The following is a 22,955-nucleotide window of genomic DNA, read 5'->3' as shown; positions in this document are numbered from 1 at the left end:
TACATATTTGCAAGCCGCCGTAATTACACGTTTTGTGCCGAATGGATGCGGTGCGCCCGAGCCCCGAGACAGGAAGTCGCTATTAACCTAGTAACGTGTTGTTTGTTTACCCGGCGACGCCACCTCGTTTCAGCGAGTGACGTCGCGCCCGATGTAAACGTTGCAAGGTCAAACAAGTTTGGGGGGGGACAAAAACATTGCCACGGGAGGCCAAACGCTTGAGCGTGTAAATGGCATGTTGCGCCTTCCTAACGGTCTCATTAGCGTGCACTTTAAGATCCGCGCTTGGCTTACACTTGAAAACACAGCCGGGCTCTGGCGGCCAAATTAATGCAAGGCGCTTTAATTTCCAACAGGGAGTAAATTAAGAGCTGATAATGGATGCAAATCTGTCGGAGATTTCTCCAGCGAGGATCCGCCGAGTGGCGCTCGCCGCGGCGGGGGTGGATGCGCGTTGAAGTTCGCCGCGCGCGTTCCAATTAAATGCCGTAAAGTCCACACCCCGAGAAAACCATCGCAAGCCCTTTGCTCATTTCAAAAATAGAACATTTTAATAAAGGCTACATCTCTTCATAATTACAATAATTAAAGTACCGAGCTCTATAGAACGCATAATTTACAGTTTTAAGTGGAGCCGAGGAAGCCATGTAAAATATTATAAAACATAAACGGTTAATGTAATAAGATACGGATAAAAATGCATAAAAATATCTTTAGTTTTTTTTTTTTTTTTTTTAAAGGCCCCTTGCGAAAACCAAGGGAGTAACGGGGACCCCTTAAAACGGGGTCAAACACGGCAAGAATCCATGTAAGCACAGCTGCTGTACTCCATCCCAAAACTACATGACGTGTACGGCGTCGTCGTGCAGACTCGCATTTGGGGAGCATCTTCGAGAGCTTCTGTCGGTCAATATTCTTCGGGATGTAAACGCTTTTTTTTTGGGGGGGGGGGGGGGGGGTTCTCTTTGTGTGGACGCGAAGGCTATTTGTGCAACGCCTGCGCCACTCAAACAAAGGCACTGCGAGCAGATGGATCAAGGCATGTCCCAGAGAGGCGAATTCAATCAGTTAAAAGTGACTCTCGGGGGTCGTTGGGTGGGGGGGGGGGGGGCACAAGTAGCACTGCAGTAGTAAATCTGGGATTGGCCCTCATGAAACACCAGAGGTATTTGTGAAGTTTGCAGAGAATTTCCTTGAAGAAGTGATGACCACAGAGGAATGGAAAAAAAAAAAAAAAAAAAAAAAACGTTTCCTCCTTTTGGTGGCCATCTTCAAGCAGCATGTCCATGGAAGTGTCCGTTGTGGCGCCGTCTTCAATAAATACCAAGAGAGATTTTTTTTACGCTACGTCACAAGCGTCACTGGGGGCGGGGTCGGGTCGGCCCGTCTGCCGAGCGCTCATTCAGCTTCACGGTCCGAACCGTCGAGTTCTCTCGAGAAAACTGGCCGGGTCGTCCTTCGTCGGACCCGCCGCCGCCGCCGCCGTCGTCGTCTCAGTCCATCCTCTCCACCTTGCCCAGGATCTTGCCTTCGTAGGTGGGGAGCAAGGAGCCGTCGTCCGACACTTCCTCGAAAACGGCGCCGCACTCAAACTCGTCGCTGGCCTTCTTGAAATAGTACCTGCCGCAAACGCAAGACAAGAAATGATGGTCGGGACGCGGAAGCTCTCCTTTGCGGCTTTCCTGACGCACCGGGTCCCGGGTCTCGGGTTCCAAATAAACAAGGACCCCGAGCGGTCGCGGTCGCTCGTTGGCGGAGCGCTTGCCGCTTTCCTTTTGATTGCTTCCTATTTCGGCTCGACAAATGCCTTTCATGTAACTACTGACTGCATTCAGATTTTAATCTGGTAAAAAAAAAAAAACTACGCCGTTTCTCCACTTTTGAAATGTGTGACGGTATTTGGAAAAATAATCAATAGTTAGTTGCACACGTGCAATTCAAAGGAACAAGTGATTCTACGAGTGAATATCGACACAAAAAAAGAGCGTCCAAGCGCACCGCGACTTGACCTTCCACGTGACTCCGCCTCACAGGTGTTGTCAAGCTTGCTGGTCAAACGTTTGCTGTAGTGGAGCCATCACAAAGTAACAGAACCACCTTGGAACTGGACAAAGGTCCAAATTAAACAAGCTGCATTTGTTCCAGTCTTGGGGGTCACTTTGGCTAGTTAGCATCTTGTGCTAACAGCTAACACTACGATTCATGCGTGGGCAGCGCTGATTCTGATGGTGTTTGTTTCCTACGATGACGACGGCAGAACTTTTTCTCGAGTTTGTACGTGAGTCAGAAGAGGCCGCGGCTGATCGCTAACCGACGGGAGACAGAAGTGATGTCAGAACCGCGTTGCCCCACGCCTCTGACATCATAATTGCTGAACAAACTCCTACATCGATGCGTATTTTTACGCCGCTGCACAAACTAGTTCGCCACTCGAAAGTCTTGAAAAATCGAGAACCTCTGTTTTGGTCATGAGTGATATTCGCGCTGTAAAGACTCACCGAGACGAAAACTCTTTGGGTCATCGCCCGGCATGTAATCCATATTCCCGGTGTAGAACATGTACTGATGCGTCGTGAGCGGACCAAGCCGGCCTCTCAGTTTCTCCCAAATCCGCACCAAAAACATGGACGAGTTCTCTTTGGGCCATCAACAAAGTTTGCGAGTGGGGGCGGGGGCGGGGGCAGGCCCGGTTCATGTGTGCCATGACTTCATTAATGATGTAAGCCGCCACCATCCTCGTTTTGGAGGAAGAGAAAGCAGCGGGGGGCGAGGGGGGCTCATGCCAAATTCAACCATTAACGATGTTGTGGAAAAATGCTGTGATTAGCTGTTATGTGGGTGTGTTCATCTGCGCGCATTTATTTTTTTTAATGAGAACACACAATTCCTTTAAAAGTCTCGTCCTGAGAAAAACCCGGGCGAGGGTGTTTTGCGGGCGGGAGGCGGGCTCCGCGTGGGCCAATGAGCACGCGGGTGGCCATTAATGAAAAGCAGCGACGTGGGAACGCGGAGGAGGCGTCGACGTGTTGATGACAGAAGACGGACGAGAATTGAGACCAAAATAATGATTCAACCTTATGTCTTTCTGTTCTTTCAAGAGGAATCATCAAAAGCTTTCGAGCTGGCGAGAAACGTCCGGCGAGCCGGAATTTCCACTGGAACACGTTTTATGTGGCTACATCTGCACCCCCCCCCCCCCCCCGCTTCTCTTTTCCTTCCTTCGCTCTGACATCTGGCACCAATATCGTCTGGCAGGGCGCAGCATTACTGTTCTTTGTTGAACCGCTGCCACGCTGAAGAAATGACCCAACTCATTCGCATTCTCTGCCCCCAGCCCCGCAAAAAAAAAAAAAAAAATGCGGACGCTGCGACACAGGAAGTAGAGACAGCGAGCCAGAGGGAAAGGAAGAACGGGGGAAGGCGTGCCCGTCGCCGCGACCGTTGCCCCCGGATGCCGTCGCTCCGCCGCATTTCTGCCATGAGGAACGCTCGTCTTGACGTCGCGCTTCTCTCGGGGGCCAGCGGGGGCGGCGACAAAGAGCGCTCGATGACTTTGTCTCGAAAAGAACCAAAGTCCGCTAACGTGGCCCACGCAACGGACCCGGAGACGCCCACCCTCCGCCCCCAAACCCAAAGGAAAGATTGCAACTTGTGTAAACATTGCGCGAGCACAAATGTGCACACATGACAGCCGAAAAGAGAGGAGGAGGACGAAAGCCCCCCCCCCCCCCGTGAAACATTTGCATGCTGGCCATTTGTGAGTCTTTGTTGGTTGAAATGAAAGCGGCCGAGGCTTCAAAGCGGCGTATTAAGTGTGCCTTAGCATGGAAATCAATACCAGATGGGACCGAAATCGCAGCAGTTTAAGTTCTCCCGCTAACCCCGACCCCCCCCCCGCGAAACGCAAGCGCGCATGCGGGCCAGAATCCGAAGCCACGCCGCCCCTCCACGTAGATTCAAGCATAATAAACTCAGCGAGGACAAACGAGCCTCAAGTGGCTCAGCAGACGTGATCAATATTCACGCTTTAAATGGACAAACATCAGCTCGTACGCTAAACTCGATACTGCTGACGTTTCACCCATCCGACATGGATAACTTTTGAAGTCTCCCGTCAATCCAAATCTGTGCCCCCGAGTTCTGGTCCTTGCCCCAAACAAAAATGCTGACTCGGCGTTATTTGTCTTTTCTCGGAGTCGTTAGCCAATTGTGGCGCCGGGAACTCTTATGTTGTTATCATATTAATATTTCGGCAGTGGGTTGGGTTGGAGTTGAGGCTGCCCCGTTCGGGCCCGCCGCCGCGGCAACTGTTGATTTGCGCCTCACGTGTCGCCAGGCTGAGAATGAATGATCTGACAGTGCTGACGAAATCATTTCATAATGTTTGTAAATAATACGCAGCGCGGGGGGACACTTGCTGCTGAACTGATGCGACGATGACCAAAAAAAAGTAACCTCATCGGTTGATTTTCAGTTGCAATTTCCTTCAAAATAACCCAAAAATCCCCAAAGCGCAATTTTTGGATGACAGCGGAGTGGAGCACTAGCGGTGCCGTCAAAGATGGCCCCCCCACGCCCCGAAGTGCGGTCGAAAAGCTCGAAACGGCAACTTTTGAACACGCGACGGGCCCCACCTGTAAGATCCCCTCTTGCGCAGCTGCTCCTTGAAGTGGCCGAGGGTGAGACTGTGGCTCTTCATGGTCCTCCGGTAGGGGATCTCCTCCCCGCAGAAGAAGTACGTCACCACCGTCTCGCCGCCTTTCCGACACTCCGCCGCGCTGTCAAACGTCGAGACGGACACAAACGGCGTGAGGAGGAGCTTCGAGGAACAACCTCTCGAGAACAAAGTGGCTCAAGAAAAACTCGACAGCCGGCACTGCCCAGAATCGGGAGCTCCCGTGTGTGCGTGCGGGGGCACAACGAAAGGGGTGGGGGGCCCACAGCGTTGTCAATTCCCCTTCAGCTCGGTCCAAGGCTTTGTAGGCCCACTTCAGAGGAACGGCCTCTTTGCTGAGCTCCGCTCGGACCGGCCAACCGGCGGCTCGCTGAAGGACGGCCAGTAAAAATGACGCACGCCAACGAAAGCCGCATCTCGGCCGGGTGCAGACCAGCTCCAGATTAATAAAAGTGTGACGCAAAAATAAGTGGGGGGTGTGTGTGGGGGGGTGGGGGGTGTCTCCTCCTCCGCTGAGTGAGGGCACGCGCGTGAATCATCGCGGAAGGTTTTCGACGGCGCAAATGACACGACATACTCGTCTGAATGACGGCAGAGGGCGGCGGGGGCGGGGGCGGGGGCGAGGTTCGGGACGGCAGGCGACGCGGGGGCGGACCCGCCGCTCTGCGCAGGCACCAGGTGGCTCTTGTCCCGCTGGAGGCCGGACAGCGAATGCCTGCAGAGAGCGCCGCGATCATCAACCCGAGAAGGGGAGCCCGACGGACGTCTTGGGAAGCAAATTGTACCTTTGCTTGGAGGTCTTGGCGGTGGAGACCTCCTCCAGTCGGCGGCACGCCTCCTCCAGCTGGGCCAAAGTGTTTGGAGGGGGCAGGGGGGGCATGGCGGGGTCTTGGATGAAGGGCTGGGACGGCTGGTGGCCGCGAAGGTGAAGGCAGTTTCCGCCGCCGCCCCACGTGTGGCTTTGGGTCGCCGAACCTTCCAAAGTCTTTTTGCCGCTTTGGCTGCTGCTGCTGCTGCTGCAAAGGAATCGATGAATTGAGCACACGGACGAGCGAAAAAGGCCGTGCAAAAAAAAAAAAAAAAAAAAAAAACGATGAAAAGCATGCAAGCGGTCAAATGCAAACACGTTTCTGCCTAAGCAAGGTCGCATACGCAAACACGAACAGGCAGTCGTTATGCAAGTCGCCCCCGACAAAGTTCATCATCTTCACGAACGTCGTTTCTAAGCTCATCCCCGAGCGGACACCCCGTCCAAGGCTGCGCTCACCTCGACTTGTGCCTGCCTTGCCGCTTGCTTTCCAGGATCCACCGCAAGACGTTCTGAGCCGGGTCCGCCGCGTCGCCGGGCGGCCGGACGGGGCCGCGCTCCTCCGTGCACCTCTCCGACGCGCCCTCCTCGACGCCCGGGCGACACGCCCGTCTGGACAGAGAGCTGGAACGCCTGCGGGCAACGTCGACAAGGTTTACGTCGACGCCCTCAACAAATCGACACGCTCGACAAGGCGGTCGGGGCTTTAGACACGCGCAAGCGAGACAGCGCGGCTCAGAAGGAAAAAAAATGTGTTTACATTCTATTTCAAATTTGTATTTGTCTGGAAAGCTTTTTGTTGACCAAATCTTTTAGCACTCTGCCCTCAAGGGATCATGACAAAAGGAGGAGGAAATAAACGAGGAACTGACCCCACGCCGGAGTCGGCGGAGACGGCGCCGCACATCTCGCGGCCCAGGCTGCGGCTACGCGGGCAAGGCTGGCAGGGGGCGCTGTCGCCACGACCGGAGGGGCAGAGGGCGCGCACCCGGAGAGCCGCCTCCCTCTCGAACTGCTCCCTGGTCTTGGGGCCGGCGTGGTGGTGGATGTAGTGGTGGTGGGTGTGCTTGGCGCTCTGCCTGCCCACGCCCAGGGCGAGCGCGAAGGCCCCTCGGTCGGGACCGGACGGGGAACCCTTGAGTCCGAACCCCGGCCGGGCGAAGGGCCGACGCTCCGGTGAGCAGGAGCGGGGCGAGTGCCAGACGACGGTGGGGGACCGGCAAACGGGGGTCTTCAGCACACGCGAGAGGTGCTCGTCCAGGATGGCCTGGGGGTCCTCCTCCGAGGAGCCGGGGAGGAGGCTCAGCGGGTGCCGAGCGCTTCCCACCGTCTCGCCGTCCTCCCGTTCTTCCTCCTGGCGACAAGCAGAAACTCTCAATGCCGGAGGACGACAGAACACCTGAGGTGTCCTTTGGTCCGCTGAGAAGCACACCGACCTCCTGGATCTGCTGCAGCCTCACCTCCAGAGAGCCGAGGGTGTCCTGCTCCCTCTTCAGGCTCTCCAGGCGCGAGATCAGCTGGGCCGCAAACTTCGCCGGCTCCACCGGGACGCCTTCCCGGGGAGGGCAGCGGGTGCGCTGCGGGGACAAGCAAAATAGTTTAGCCGGGCCTCCCGTCGCGGAAGGCTACGCGCGGCCGTCCTATCCTTTATTTATATATTAAAAAAAAAAATGGGGGTGGGGGGGCTCACACTGCGTGGGTTCCCTCAGCCGTCTATCGCACTTCAAAGAGCCCCCCCGTCAAAAATCAAAAACGCAGCGAGAGGCGGGACGAGGCGATGGCCGCGTGCGTGTGCGGGGCGGAGATAGATGGGAAGCAGTCACTTTACATTTCAAAATAAAACAGGCACACGTCGACAGGGGGTAGGAGAGAACTCCAGGGAGCGCGGATGAGGGATTAAAAACAGCCGCAGATGCAAAGATGAGCGCAGGAGGGCAGAGAAAAGGAACGTGAAGAGAGCAAAGGAGCCACAAAAAAGGATGGAAGATCAGAAAGGTTGGGATAATGTATCCCCCCCCCGCCCCCCGCCCACCGCCCACCGTCACACACTGGGCAGCTTTGAGCTACCAAAGTGACAGAATACACACACACACACACACGTGTGCACATATTAAATTATTTGCATTTTTTTGCACTGAGGCTCTCTCTCTCTCTCTTTTTTGTTTTCACCCATCCCTTTGTAGTAGAGATGAAGGGGAGGAGAGCGGAAAAAAAAAAAAAAAAAAAAAGTGAGCAAAAGAAACGTTCCGACGGAGCCCGAGGCTGCGTGCGGCACCCAGGGAACGGCAGCCGTCGCCAAAAAATCAGACGGGGAAACAACAACAAGGCGAAAAAAGTGAAACGAACGCAAAGGCGGGAGCAGCGCAGACGGAGACGACTTGCCGGAGCCAATCTGCGAATCTCGGCTCCCCCAAAAAATGCCGCGTGTCAAAACGGTGACGAAACTCGAGGTTACGCCGAGTTTATTTTCACCGGGTGGGAACTTCTTTCAATGTTTATTCCAAACTGCAAAACCTCAAGTTAGCCTTAAGCTAGCAAGTCCCCTTTGACCCACTGAGAGCTCACATGACACGCTCAAAGTCCCCCCCCCCCCCCCCCCCGAAAAGGGGGTCAGCTCGGTTGGAAGTTGTCACTTTCCTGCGCGCGTGCTCCATTCATCCTCGGATCAAAGCGGCGCCGCTGAGTAGCTTTGTGTTTTCGCCGGGCTCGTTTCGGAGCCCTCGGGATAAAGCGGCAGAAGATCTTCCTTCCCTCGCCCCGTCTCCAGATTTGCATCACCGGTCGGGGGAAGTTGTGAGCACGGTGGCGATAAACAGCTTAGAGAGGAGGAGGGGACCCCCCCCCCCCCCGCAGACTTCAAGGAACCCTAACGGGGGGGGGGGACGACACACCAAAGGTAGCGAGCGAGAGGGCTCGTGGGGGGTTGCCAACTCTTTTGACGTTTCCGCTCAGATCTTGGCCGGCGTTGTTGAACTGCCGCGCGGAGTTTGCGACGGAAACGGCGGCGCACGACCGGCTTGAAAGGGTCTCGAACGTGCGCAGTTTTTTTTGCGTGCGTGTCGATGTACTTACGGGGAAGGCGGGCAGGGACGCTTGGCTGTTCATCCGCACGTTGCGCTGCATCTCCCGCTGAAGCAGCTTCTTGGAGCTCAGTTTGTACGGAGGGACGGCATCGCTGAAAAAACATCACACAGGCCCGTATCATAATTTGTCATTGTCAGACCAATTCAGAGATCAAAACAGCCATCGTGGAAGACGGCCGCTCTCATCTTAAAAGGAATAAACTGCTAAGCGATGGCCGTCTTCCAACAGAGTTCAGTTAGCCGTGATGACGTCAATTTGAATCTTGGCGGAAGCGTCCGCTAAAAGTGTCACACGATCGTCGCGGGGCAACACTTTGAACCCGCCGCTGAACTTGGAAAAAATGACAACAAACGCCCACTGATGCCTTTTGGCATTTATTTTGATGCCAAGCTGGGCTGAAACCGGTAAAAGTCGTGAAGGGGCGACTGTAACGATCCAACAGATTTAAGATATGCTTTTGATATGATTCGCGATTTGAATGAAGAGAAATAGAAGTCACGTGACACTGAAGAAATGCATTCTGAAAATCCAACAGATGCATCAAAAGCAGGATGGAGGCGCAACTTTGGGAGTTGGTCGGGGGGGCGTACGGCGGTTGATTTTGGTTTCCGTACGTTTATGGTTGCTCTTTAAGACCGCCACGAGGAGGAGTCGAGCTGGGATCCACGCGGCTCATTCTGCCCAACACAACACGGGAAACGTCGGCGACCCAGCAAAGCGCACAACTTGGCCCGAAACGGATCCTCGGCGACACCAAAGTGGTTTTTGAGCACGCCCTTTCCATTTTCCTTCCGACAATCCAACGAGATGATCACATTCTGTTCTCGGCGCTTGCCAAAGGAAAGTTTGCGCGCCAGACGTGAGAGTCGCTCACCTGGGTGACGCTTTTTCTGAGGGAGGGGCCGACCGCGTCGACGCACGCCACCGAACGTTTGACAGCGCCAAAGTGCGCCAGAATTCCGTTTCCTGGTGACCGAGCCCGACTTGAGCGGCGCTTTTCTACTTTAGCTTTGAAACGCCACAGTCATGCGCAAAAGCCCCCCCGGCCCCCCTCCCCAATCTTCATTTGGCAAGCGCTGCCTCTGATCTCCGCACATCAAAAGGCTGGTTTGTAAGATAAGGTAATGTTTGAAGTCTGCGCGCAGCTGCATTCCCCAGCGTCCAAGCAAATCCATAAATAAGATATAAGCAGAAATTCCCCCTCCGCCGCTCTTTCTCTTCCCACCCAACTGCGTCCTCTCCTGCAGGCCCCCCCCCCCACTTCTTTTCTGTTGACTTCTCTATCCGTGCACGGGATTCGCACGTTTGCGGGCCCATTAAACCGGGAACGGGAGTGGACGACGTGATTTTTTTTTTTTTTGGTGGGGGTTTGGGGGGGGGGGGGGGGTCACCGTTCAGAGCAAAGTACAGACAAACACAATCCGAGCTCCGCAGTCTTTGAAGCTGCGACACGACGCTGCACATAAGTAGAGGAGCGCACCCCCGCGAGTCTCGTCCGTTTTGACCCCCGCTCCCGTCGGCTCCATCGCGACGTTCCGCCCCAACGCGGCGCCGCGGGCCTCGAGCGAGCGCGCCGGCGCGACCCGACGACCTCTCGGCACTTCCGCGACGCGTCACCGCGCTGAGTAATCCCTCGGAGGAACGAGGCCGCCGGCACGTACGCACGACGGTTCCGTTGGGCAATTATCATCGGAATTGAGAGCGAGATCCCAGCCAGCCGCTTGTTGATCGCGCGTCTTGAACGTGACCCAAATGGCAGCGTTCGCCGCGCCGCCTCTGGCTTTGTCTTCTGTTTTGTGACATCATGAAAAAGTCCGACAAAACTCGCGCATTCTTCCTTTGTTGATTGAAAGCTTTTTATCCGTCGACATTACAATATTTGTCTCCACGTTATTACTCGTGCGTTACTAACAATTTACTAACTGACAACTTTCAATATCAAAACTGAGTTTAACACCTTTACGACAACGATGGCAGAGCACCGGAGTACATGTGCAAATATTGCAAGCCGTGAACAGAACTGAACAGAACGGACACGTGACAGCCACTCAAACGGGTCAAAGGTGCAAAACCATGTATTCATATTTTATTATTGCATTGCGAAGGTTGAAGCTATTTTTCTGAACACTTTGGGTTTTAATTTGTAAAAATAAACAAAGTAGCAAAGGGCCATCGCAAAAAAAAAAAATTTATTTGGCGGGTCATCCGCGACGAAACTGCGACACGAAAGCCCGACGGGCCTCACGAGGCCGACCCGACCCAAGAAGTTCTTGCGTTGACTTACACTCCGCTGTCCGCCACCGACGCGTTGTCGTCCGTGAGGGCGTCGCCGGACACTTCGCTGTCGTTGGTGCTGCTGGCGGGCGCCAAGGATCCCACGCGGCACACCAGGTCGCCTCCTCTGGACCACCTGAAAGTGGCAGCCACAAACATCTGCTTGGCGGCGCTCGTACTTGCGACGCGGGACCGTGTGCCGGCTCGCCCCCCCCCCCCCCCCCCGAAATTCACATTCAAGCGCACTGGGCAAAGTTTCCCCTCGTTCGTTTCCTACGTCGCAGCTTTTCACTTTTTTCACTTCCATCAGCGGCGCTCACGTTTTCCTCGGCGGCGACGTCCCGCTGCGCACGCATCCTCGCTCGCTCGGTTAGCGGCCGGGAAAGAACTAGCGAGCGGACGCGAGGGAGGGGTCGTGGGGGTGGGGGGGGCCGGGCCCCCGGCCAGCTCCGGGCTCGACCTTCAGAGCGCCTTGCAAAGAGTCAGGTATTTAACACAGCTGGCCTCGCATTCTTCCCCTCTCATTTATCCTTTCTCCTCCCTCGCTTTATTTCAAGAGGGGCACTAAGCCACCCCCGCCCTCGTTCCTCCTCCCCTTTTCAGCTCCTTTCCCCTCACTTTCGCTCCAAATGCATCCTTGACTTCTCAAAAGAAAGAAAAGGGATACAAGTGGAGAAAGGAGGAGGGAATCAGAGGAGATTTGACGCAAACAAGAAAGAGGGAAGAAGAGAGGGCTGCGGGGGGGCGCGCGGGGGGGGGGGGCCCTTCCCATTCTCAACTGGAGCTGCCGCCGCTTGGGTTTGTTTTGACTTTTCAAAGAGTCAGATGAGAAGATGCAAAGAGATGGGGAGAAGGGAGAAATGGCTTCCACATGTTTTGGATCTGGAGGACGACGGCGACGGGAGTGAGGGGTCGGTTGGGGTCGGTTGGGGTTGGGGGGATGAAAAAAAAAAAAGAGAACCCGCCGGGTCGAGTTAAGCCCAAAAGCTGACAAACGGCGCTTCACAAAGGCCGACCGTCCCTACCGCTCGTCATTTTACGTGTCGTTCAAGTTTGCAGATCACTTGACCCGCCGGCAGATGATCTTTTCTTTATGAGCTTGTAAAGACGCCTTTGCGTGCGCTCAAGACAAAAGGCCGGGAAAAAAAAAAAAAAAGGGGGCGATGACATCATCGTCGTCGTTCCCCCGGAGATCACTTGCAGAATCCTGTGACGCATCCGACCCTGCCAGGACGCGTCAAGGTCAGCGCGACGGCGCGGTCATCGGGAAGACCGCCCGGCCCGTGAACTTTTCCCGGCGGAAGATGATCCGCCCCCCCCACCCCTGCCTAGACCCGCTGGCCCCCAACACCAGAAATCTGGCGGCTGCTGCTGGGGCTCGATCGGGACGGTGATGGGGCAAACAACAGGAGTGGACAAGTTCCAAGTTGTCCTCCAGTCTCCAAACTCAACATTTCATATTCCACATTCAAAATGTAGGAACGGGCGAGTGCTGACAGCAGCTAACGCTATCAGGCGGGCCGGGCCGGACCGGTACCGGGTACTCGTGAGATCCCGGCCGCCAACACTTGAGGCTAAAACAAGCACGGCGAGGAGGACAGTCGGCGCCGTCGGACACATTTGGACAGTCGTCATTTGGGTTGAAAGAAAGGTCGCCGCTCACAATGACCTGTCGCTCTGCTCGTTGGAATCCTACGCGTGGAAGGCGCTCACGCCATCGGCACTCGGGAGAGAATGCCGGCACGGCTGCGGATGTGGAAATTTTGGAGTCTTACCCGTAGCCCCTCTCCGTCACCTCCGGCGTCTTGAGCGGCAGGCGGGCGGCCGTTCTGCTCTTGAAATCCAAAGCCCACTCCTCCTCTTCGTTGAGCGTGGGCAGGTATCCGCACACGAGCCGCAGGTCGCTCAGCCCGTCGGCGTTGACGTGGTTGGGGTTCTCCCCGCCGCTCCTCACGAACTTGACGAAAACGTCGGACGACAGGAACAGCCGGTAAGCGTTCTCCTCCATGTCGGTCTGGATCTCCGTCTGCGCCTGGTCGAACATGGCCGAGTCGACGTGCTGCTTCTTGATGTTGTCCCGGATGAAGGTCTTGGTGGCGGGCTTGAGCCGCTCGGCGACCACGCCGTCGTTTTCGATGTAGCGCTTGTAAATGGCTTTGGCCACCCGCTGCGTTTTGGTATCCTTCAGGTCCATCTGCCGGAAGCCGTTGCAGGCGAACCAAAAGTCCAAGGCGTCGCCGCACTTCTCCGCCTCCAGGAATGTCCGAAAGAGGAGGGCGCCGTCCTGGTCCCCGAGGAGAGAATGCAGAGATTTGGTCCAGCGCGAGAGCGGCGAGTCCGGGGAGGCGCTGCCCTCGGGCTCCCCGAGGCCGTCCTGGTTCCTCCCGGCGGAGGGGCCCGGCGCGAGGGATTTGGCGGGCTCGGGTTTCATGGCGGCGCGTTTGCAGGGGCGGCGGGGCGCCTCGCCCTCCTCCCCGGGCACCGGGGGCCGAGGAGCATCTTCTCGGAAACTGCCGGCGACGTGGTCCACGGGCGGCCGGCTCATGGCTCTCGGGGGCGGCGGGAGAAGACGCCTTGCCGGCGGCGAGCGCGTGTTGCTGTGCGGTTCCGCCTTATGTCAGCAGAGAGCTTCTCTGAGGCAGCCCGTCTTCACTCTACAACACAAAGTATTCATCTCGTCAAAGCCTGATCCAAAAGGGAGACTTTTTTTTTTTTTTTTTTTTAAACACCCGAATGCCCAGACAACTTTGACCGAAAAAAAAAAAAAAACAAACAAAAGTACGGGACAGATTCAGCAGCTCCATTCCATAAACGCGTGATAAGAGATGTCAGATTTTCTTTTGGCTTTCATCAACTAACAATTCACCTGGAGGGGCCACTCCGCATCCTCAAAGTCAGCCTTAGAGCCGGTCCAATCGAATCCGGTCTTGGAGCGCACACCAAAGAAGACCGGGAAAGGTCTCGCTAAAACAACGTGAAGATTCCCTCTGAGTTGGCGTCGATGTGTTGAGAACGCGACGACCTGGACGTCCGGAATCGAGACGACGTCGTTTCCAGCTCGGCTGTCAGAAGCCAGGAACGGGACACGTGCTTCGTCGTTGCGAGCCACAAAAGGGACTACGTGCGAGACTCGACCCCGGGGCCAACTCAGCCCAAATTCGGGAACCCAAAAACTCACGAACGCCGGTCAGTTTCCTTCAGTGTTTCTACGGCTGAAATGAGTCCCAATCCGTCTCGTAGTGCGAGCGTGTGTTTGGCAACTGTTCAAGGTCCAACTGCGTGTAAAAAGTCCCACAGATCTGCTTCGGGGTGGAAATGTCGCGAAAGAAAAGCGGCCGCCTCCTCCCCGGGCGGCTCCGAGGAAACTTCAAAGCGGAGTTCGCGGCACATCAAAGACAAGCAGCCACCCCCCCCCCCAAAAAAAAAAAAAAAAAAAAAAAACTTACCATGGAGCCCCCGCAGACGCGCTCCCACAAAGCCACCGAGGAGCGTCCCGAACCGGATCCGGTGGCACTTTTTTGTAAATCCGCGAGCTGTCCTCGCTCCGCTTCCGAGTCCGTTCGTCCGTCCGCGCTTCGGCGGGGAGGGAAAAATGCTCACAAGGCGAGAAAGGGGCCAGAAAAAACGGCGCCCGCCTCCTCGTCCTCGTCCTCGTCGTCTCCAGTCTCCTCCTCCTCGTCCTCCTCGTCGTCCTCGTCTTTGCCTTTCGGGCTGCTATGGCGCAAGTGTTTGTGTGTTTGCGGCTCTTCTTCTTCTTCTTCTCCTCCTCCTCCTCCTCCTCCTCTTCTTCCTCCTCCTCTTCCTCTTTTTCTTTGCCGCCGCCGCACTTCAAAGCGGGGAGCCGACCGGCAGGTCCTGGAAGCTACATAACAAGCCGCGGCCGGCCCGGTCCGCTTGCGTGGCGCGCGGCCCCCGGCGAGGCCGCGCAAACGTCCGCCGAGGGGAGGGGGCTCCTCGCGTGGGCTCACCCGCGATGGACGCGCGTGGCCCTCGTCCGGGTCGCCACGACGGTTGCGCGCGCGGCCAGGACCTGATCAAAGGCGAGCCATCTTGCGCCAAGTCCCCTCAGGCTTTGGCGCGTCACAAGTAACTGATCCGCCGCCCCAATAGCATTACAGCTTGAAAAAAAAAACAACAACAAAAAAACAAACAAACAAAAAAAAAAAAAACAATCCTTGTGTTGCTACATCGAGCTTGCTTTTTCTTTGCATGTTTGCTCTCCATTTCTCAGCGGAGTGTGCGAAATCAACCTCGAGGATGCACAAAGCCTGCACCAGATACCAACACAGCGCCTGTGGGACTCCGTCCACCTTTTTTTGTTGTTGCAGAAAATACACACGGGGTAAAAGCGTTTGGAAGTTTAAACGGTAATCAAGCCCCCCCCCCACTCCCCCCCAAAAAAAGAAGATCCGCAGATTTGCAAAGCGAAAACATTGCTCAGCAGCGCCCGCCAGTGGCGACGCGCGACGGGCTCGCGTGCACAAAAGCTCGGCCCGATTCCAGTTGAGGTCGCGCTCGAAAGCCACCAGAAAGCCCGGATGGACGTCACGTGGCTCGTCCGTGACGACAGGCCAAGGCGAGCGAGATCAGCGATTGCTCACCTGTGACATCGAGTGCGCCGCGGGAAACCATCCAATTCCCTTAATTGGGCCGAAAATGAAGATTTAGTTACCAGAAATGATGTGGCCTGTTCTTCCATTGACGCTTCATGACAGGCAGAACAATAAGCGCTCTTCTGCGAGATGACAGACGTTTTACTAAGCCGTTGATTCGCCGCCGCCGTTCGCACGACACCATCAAAGATTCGCGTCCGACCAGACGGGACCGAGCGCGTTTGTGAATACGTTGAGCAGAAGTCATTATTTCGGCATTTTTGCCGTCAGCCGTTTGCAAATTCACCCATCAGCAGATTTCGTGCGGACTCACGGTTTCAATCGGCCGTGTCCAAACTACGGCGCAGGGGGCATTGCGGGCCTTTTTTATTGTGTCGTACTTGCGGCAAAAAGTCAAACAACCGCAATTCGACGGTGCTTCATAAACGCCTACACCAACAATTATTAGGTAAGTGTGACAGATTCATAGCATTGCCCTTCATTTGAATGGGAATCAATTGTCTGATTTACGAACCTTTCGGGTTGGCGTCGAGGAAAAAAAGAGGTTGTACTCTGTCAACATTTAGTTCGATTTTGGTGAGCCGCCGGCCGTCAAAGCGATCTCGAGGCAGCAGCTAATGAAGAGATGACCTAAAAGGTCAGCCGCCAGTCAGACGCCACTTTTACCGAAACGTCTGTGCACGCGCCGCCTGCGCAAAAACAAGAGCCCAAAAACCCGAACATTCTCACACAAAACATCCGCGTTCCGACTCAGAACTCAACATACTTAACAAAGTTGACTTCAACGCCTTTGGGGAGGACTTTGACCCAAAAAGGTAGCATGGGCCCGTTTTTCAGGTGAGATTAAACAAAAAAGCGATCAGAATAAGCGTCGCACGACTTCAGTTGTCGACCCGGCAAAGGGACGGCGGCGTCTCGACGTTTGTCATCGCAGTTGATTTGGCCCAAGTCGCTCTTCACCTCAAGACCGGGAAGCCCGAGAACCCCTCGGAGAAGACTTTTGTCGCTTTTAGGGGCACTTCAACGCGCAAAAATAGCTCAGCCACGGAGCACCGCAGTACGGAAACTCCCGAGGTCAAAACGAGACTTCCACCAGCCAGCGCGCTGTGTTCTTTTCTTTCTTTGTGGTTTTTCTTTTTAAGTTTAAGGCAGGGACGTCGAAGCCTTAACGAGGTGTTGAGGGAAGAAGAACACGAGAACAAGCGATGTGGGATAAGCACAGGAAGTGCAATTGCTTCATCGCCTCTAATCAAAGTTGACGTTGATGTTCTTATATTTGATGCTAGTTCAATTCTTCTGACACTTTTAAATTGTCTGTTTTGGGGGGAAAACATGCGCGCAGTGCAACTTGAATTAAAACGCTCTGAATAAAAGGTACCCAGATTCTCCGCCCCACGACTTGGGAGCTCAGGTGGCTGAAGATCCAGAGCCCTTTTCAGGGATTGAAAGACGACATCCAAGCAAAATGAGATTTACAAGCGTTTCCTTCCGATAGACGGCGCCTCCGGAACTTGATTGCTCTCACTGGAGTACTTTGAAGAACTGCTCACTTCAATTGTGGCTCCAAAATGCGGCTTTCCTTCCAAGTGCACGTGATCAGAGTCGCTCGTGTCCTCAGAATCTTTTATGGCGTTAAACATGCGAAGCGTTAGCAAGCACCGCGACACCAAGTCAAAACGACAAGATATTAATTTCTTTGATTTTTTTTCACGTCATAGATGACGCAAGCGTTCTCAACAGATGAGATACGAGAGATCAACAGTAGGCACGTCGTCCATCTGTTGCAGCTTTTACAAGGACAAATTAAAAGTGCTTCATGCGGGTCGGACGGCGATAAAACAACGTCAGCCAGACAATGTCCCCGTTTGTTTAGCTACAGATGGCTAACGCAGTGCGTCCTCTGCGCCGTAATCGCAGCGAAAACATCAATGGCGGGCGAGCCCAAGCCCACTTTGGCGCTTCCATAAGCCAAGATACACAACACAGCAGATGCGGATCCGATACGCGCAAACGAGCCGTCGGGCTGACCTCCGACCGGTAAAACCGAGAGCGTCCCCGCGTCCTGCCTTGTCGACCCCCTGCCCGGTCGCGGGAGTTGCCCCGCCGGGTGTCCTCGGCTCCCGGCCCTAAAAAGAACTTCGGAAGAGATTCCCTCCGGAAAATATATGAATGTCGGGAGAGGCAGGCCACACTCAGCCTCGCTACAAAGAGCTCCATAAAGAGAAGAGAAGGCGCACAAATACATCTCATTCGTCTTTTAGTCGCATGGAGGTGAAGATTCTTGTGGCGCTGCAGTCCAAACCAAAGCCATGCTAACGCATCCTTTTCAACAACTTGAAAGGCCGGCAGAGCCGCCTTCTTGGTGCGTTTACGGCGGTCGTAACTGCTACCGGCCACCTCAGTTGGCGCCATAAACACCAGAGGGCGAACGCACGTCTACCGGCGCTCCGCTGGCCGGGGGTCGCGACCCTCCGGTCGCTAACCGCTCTCGATTACAGTATCGTGTGCCGTTCCTCTCAGCTCGAGGTTAAACTCTTCCGCGAGACCCCTTTGAAGTGTTCATCCCTTTATCTGGAGCCGGAGCCAAGAATTTGGGGGGGGACAATGGCAGACGAAACCGACTGGGATTACGGCGATTATCGAGCGGGGGCCACGAGGAGGACGTCGGCTCACGCGGGCCCGGCGAGAAAAAGCCGGCGGACAAAGGCAGGGAGCCGGGCCGGTCCGTGTTGCGCGGGGGGCTGCAAGTTTGTTTGGTGTGAACGCACTACCGGCCCTAAGCCACAGGAAATGGAGGTGAGCCCTTCAAAGCGGGTGACAAGGGGGGGGGGGGCCCTTAAAAGCCTGGGGGACAACGACGGTGTCGGCACAGCGGTCAACGCATCAGATGAGCAAGGCGTAAAAAACGCGCTTCCGCCGAGAATCCCGGATCAGCTTTTCCAGTTTAGAACGGCAAACCTCGATTTGAACTGCCCGATATCGCTAATTAGCGTCACGGCAATGTTGCAATACTGAACACATTTCAGCCCAAAAGAAAAATTGACTTCCAAGTTTGTCATCTTCGGAGTTGCTGTTAGCGGACTGATGAGCCGAATGTGCAAAGCTGCATCTGATCTGAGTTCTGTTCAAAAGACACACGGTCCCCCTCTATCCTGAAATATTGACGACCTGTGTGAAATCCGGTCGGTATTAGGCCCTGCCTCGTCCTCGACTCAAAATGGTCTTGACCAAAACACACCACAGGGAGGGTGTCAGATCTGCCAATGACAACCGTGCAACATCGTGGACCAAATTCAACCGAGTCGATGGCCCGCGTGGGTTTCCTCTGGGTATTTTGCCTTTCGGGTAACCATCGACGTTAGCGTCATTATGGACTCCGAGGAGTCCTCGGATGCGGGGGGGTCTGTCATACGGCCTGCCGTCGGTCCAGAGTTCCTCCGGCCTCTCGGCAAAAGTCGCAACGGACGGATTGCCGGGCGGCAGCCAAAAGTGCGCAAGTAGAGGATGTGCGGGTGGGATGAGGAAAAGGGAACGAGGGAAGAACTGTTGTCAGCAGACTCCAAAGGAGACAATGAGGACTGCCGTTAAGACCGACTTTGACGTCGGACATGCTGCGTAATACCCTGAAAAAGTTACAAGATGGCAACGACAATCCGCCAGTTTGTGATTGTGGGAAGAGGGCGGCGCTTGTGTGGAAAGCGGGTTCACTTTGAGGGGAATCGCCTTGCATCATTTGAGGCCCCAATTGAGCCCACGACGAAGACTTCCCGGCGTCGAAACGGATCAAAGTCGGCGTGGGAGTCGTCGCCCACCTGCGCAGTTTGACGAGAGGACGAAGGTTCGCCGTCGGAGGCACGTGAGAGCTTGGAGGAGGTTGTTGGAGGTTATTTGTGCCCCTCCCTCCTTTTAATCCCATTTTGTGCTTGACTTTTAAGTCTTGCGATGTACAGGAACAATGTCGGATGCCCGGTCTAATCCCGTTTGGGCCGTGAAGACAGTAATGACTTTCATTTCTTCTTCTTGGCGCTCGTCGGGACGGGCTTTCCTTCCTTTTCGACGCAGCCCGAAGCCCCAAACCCGGACTCCCCGGCCGTCTTCTTCCTCCTCCTCTGAACTCGCCTGTTCCTTGGACCGACGCCACATTTGACGTCTGACCTCCGCTTTGTCGTCTCGCCGTCGTTTACGCGACCGCTTTCGACGAGAACGTTTCTCCATTGGTGCTCTATTCTAGCCGTGGCTCAGGTGGTAGACGTGACGTGACGTCTGAGCGCTCCCGGTGCTGAAAAGTCTTCTTGCGATTAACGCGAATGCGCGTATATTTTGTAAATCTTTAGCCAGTCTGAAACATCCCCATCTGTGCTTCTTCAACATGTGCCATTCGACAACTTGTCGCCGAGCGTTCGTGTTCGTGTTCGCTACGAACGTCTCAGAAAGACCAACACAGCCAACGTGCATATGTGTGAATATCTTTTCATCAACTTTTTTTATAACTTACGTTAGCTCCCCCTATGTAGAAGAAGCGGAACTATGAGACCGGGGGATTTCCCAGTAAGCGTCTGCTACGTACCCAGAGTTCCCCCTGTTAGTAACGCACGCGCATTCATCACAGGGAGATTTTTCAGCACGGGGGAGCGCTCAGACCGTCACACCGGCCAGCGACCCAAAAGGTGCACGGTTCGAATACGACTTCTGTGATAACGAAACTACTATCATGACGGAAAAAAAAAAAAAAAAAAAAAAAAAGGACTACTACTCCTACAAAACATTTTGAACGATAGATCCCTTTTCTTAAAAATGAGATTTCTGCTAGTTTCCTAAAACTTTTCAAATATTGACACGGAATGAAAAATGAAAGACAGGCATGACTGCAATCTTATGGTATCGTTTTACGAAGGAGACGGCACAAATCCTCCTCATTCCTCCTCTGCTAGCGTCCTCTTTGCGGATATCGATCGCAGTAACCAATCGGGAGCGCAATCAAGTTGCCACGTCGCTGTCGACGAGTCCAAACGGAATCAGCTGCCGAGTCTCACTACAGCTAATCGGTAGAATTTTGCTCTGACTGCAATTTTGGAAACAGTACGCCAATTTTAGCTTTAATCGGCATTAAAATCTAACCTGGGAGGTTTTCCCCCCCAAAAAAAATTGTTCCCCAGTGTAGTCATACACAACAGCAGCTACAACGATGAGTAGAAGTGATAATAATAATAATAATAATGATACAAGGGAGGCAGGCGTTCTTGTCCCCAGCGACCGCTCAGCCGAGCGGGAAGTCCGACACCGAGCGCCATTACACAAACGCAGGCCGCTTTCGAAAAAGCGCACTTGCAGCTCCTGTTCGCCGCTGGAGTGACAGGGCGCGGAAAAGGGGAGGGAAAAAAAGAAAGAAAGAAAGAAGGAATGGCGTCCCATAAATACCAAAGACGACAAAGAATCAATCGTGCGAGCCAGCCGGCGCCGTGACAAAGAAGCTGCCGGCAAAAGAGCGCAAGTGAAAGGTGTCGCGCTTGTCGTGCGTGCGGCGACAAACTGGTTGGTTTGTTTACGCTGAGCGGCCACGGGAAGGCCTCCTCGCGTGCGTGGCTATAAAAAAAAAAAAAATCTAAAAGAAAAAGCAGAAAGTTAATGATCTTGTCATTCAGGTGTCAAGTGGCTGGCGGTAAAGAAAAAAAATCCGTGATAATATCTCAATATCTTGGCCAACGACAGAATGATACCAAAAAAAAAACCCAGCTTGAAAGGGGAAACGCCTAATAAATGGAATGATCCTTTTGGCATTAACAGTGCGCCATTGTTTGTCGGCCAATAAAATAGCCAAGAGGCACCCGGTCACTTGCTGAATCTACTGCCCCCGCGATTCTTATTTTGTCATTTAAGACGAGATATTCCATTTCACTTGGATGGAACGTGATTTGCGGCTGCACTGCGGATTTGGATGGAAGGAGTCATCTTAACGTTGATAAGAAAAACAGCAACAACAACAACAACAAAAAAAAGAATCAGCTTTGCATTTTGGTCCCTAAAAGCTGTGTGCGTGTTTTTAAAGGTGTATCTTTCCTTAAGCGGACGTCACATTTGTTCCCTGAATCCGGCGCCAGGCGGACGTGAGCCCAGTGAGGACGGGAGGGGCCGCAGCTGAAATGTTTCCATTTGCCTCGGATCAACTCGGACAGACGACATAAAACCTTGTGAAATGAAAAGGGGAAAATGTTTGAAATTTTACGTGAGGTTTGTGTTTGCGAGTGCGCACGAACTGGAAACGTCGCTGCCGTGCTTCGGAACTCAACCAAGCTAAATTAGCAAGCGCTAACGCTTTGCTCAACAATACTCGCTATCCAAACGAAACTTTTCAAATCTATAAATCCATTTCATGCCGATTCCACGCTACAATGTTTAGAACGATGGAGAATTGAAATCTTTTAGTTATGTGGTATTATTTATTGGCTTTCAGAGTAGATTGTGGAGGACGACGACGCAACTCCAGACAGCGTGAGACAACCTGAGATTTTGATTCTTTATGTGTGCGATTCTTGTTTTTGTTCCTTTGAAAGGGCGGCGCCACCAGATGCGATGTCGGTTGATTGCTCAACAGATAATTGTTAGCGCTGAAACAACGGCGCTACTTTTCCCCCCCGTCAACCGCGGAGGCATCAATTGGAGCGGAGGCTTTTCTTTTGAAGGAATGCTTGTAAGAGGGTGGAGCTCACTTGACCACAATTGGTTAGTTCGCACTGTGCCAAAACTTTTGGCCATGTTTCTCAACTTCAGAGGCGTCGATCTGAGAGGAGGCCTTGAGTTGTCACCATCCTCCTTTCGAGGCGACCTTCGTCGCGCTGCTGTCAGTTGAGCGCCTTGATTTGTACGAATGCTCAAAAAGGAACTGACGAAGCAGTCCCTGGTTACTTTGAAGGGAGTCGGTTTGGAGAAATACGGTCCCAAATTTCGTTTGTGCAGGTCACTTCGTTAGCAGATACGGTTCGCTACGACGGCTTCTCCCGGTCCATCGTTCCGCGAGCAAACGTGCAGGTTCAAGCTCGAGAAAAAGCCCTTCGCGTTTTCATTCTTGTTTCTCAAGTGACATTCTTCCATTTTTGTATTTTTTTTTTTTTTTGCAGTGGGAGCAGAATGAATTTGGCCTTCACGTAAATTAAGGACAGTGTCAAGTTTCACTGGGAGACAGCAGAGCGGGTCTCGGACTCGCGTGTGGCGCCAGTGTCAGGAAAAACAAAAACAAAACAGGGCCATCGTGTTCTTTAAAATCGACGTTTTACGAGGCACAAAGTATGCCAAGCGACGCGTGACTCGGTTACCAGTTGCGCCCCATGCCATCGGCAAATATTGGGAAGGCTCCGATTGCGCCCTCGCTTGAACAATTCTTTAAAAAAAAAAAGAAAACATAAAGCAAAACAAACATGCAAACAGAAAATGAGGTAATGCCTTCTAGTACAAAAAAAAAAAAAAAAAAAAAAGGAAAAGGTTCCAGAGACGCACGGATGACATA

At 53.9% G+C, this 22,955-nt stretch overlaps 1 protein-coding gene across 4 annotated transcripts; it reads right to left on the bottom strand.

Annotated features, from left to right (window-relative positions):
* Positions 1-529: 529 nt before the first annotated feature.
* LOC133514813 (axin-2-like) lies at positions 530-14,428 on the bottom strand. 4 transcript variants are annotated; one of them, XM_061846797.1, is made up of 11 exons: positions 14,288-14,428; positions 12,617-13,495; positions 10,852-10,977; positions 8,556-8,658; positions 6,944-7,060; positions 6,356-6,837; positions 5,943-6,116; positions 5,461-5,691; positions 5,253-5,390; positions 4,635-4,778; positions 530-1,620 (listed from the first exon to the last, which is right to left on the bottom strand). In XM_061846797.1, exons 2-11 carry the CDS (start codon positions 13,384-13,386, stop codon positions 1,494-1,496), a joined length of 2,412 nt encoding a protein of 803 aa, XP_061702781.1. In that variant the 5' UTR covers positions 13,387-13,495; positions 14,288-14,428; the 3' UTR covers positions 530-1,493. The 4 variants fall into 4 exon arrangements, with proteins under 4 accessions (XP_061702781.1, XP_061702778.1, XP_061702779.1 ...); XM_061846794.1 differs by having other exon boundaries at positions 531-1,620; positions 6,920-7,060; XM_061846795.1 differs by having other exon boundaries at positions 531-1,620; positions 5,461-5,688; positions 6,920-7,060.
* Between the last annotated feature and the right edge of the window lie 8,527 nt (positions 14,429-22,955).

This window comes from Syngnathoides biaculeatus, chromosome 16 (assembly GCF_019802595.1).
Source record: "Syngnathoides biaculeatus isolate LvHL_M chromosome 16, ASM1980259v1, whole genome shotgun sequence".
Classification (NCBI taxonomy): Eukaryota; Metazoa; Chordata; class Actinopteri; order Syngnathiformes; family Syngnathidae; genus Syngnathoides; species Syngnathoides biaculeatus.
This window is presented reverse-complemented; position numbering and strand designations above follow the sequence as displayed.

Coding starts and splice junctions, on each gene's coding strand:
- LOC133514813 (XM_061846794.1), bottom strand. CDS start 13,386: ATGAGCCGGCCGCCCGTGGACCACGTCGCCGGCAGTTTCCGAGAAGAT. Junction 7,061..8,555: donor CGTCCCTGCCCGCCTTCCCC/GTAAGTACATCG, acceptor TTGTCCCCGCAG/CGCACCCGCTGCCCTCCCCG. Junction 5,391..5,460: donor GCCAAGACCTCCAAGCAAAG/GTACAATTTGCT, acceptor CGCTCTCTGCAG/GCATTCGCTGTCCGGCCTCC.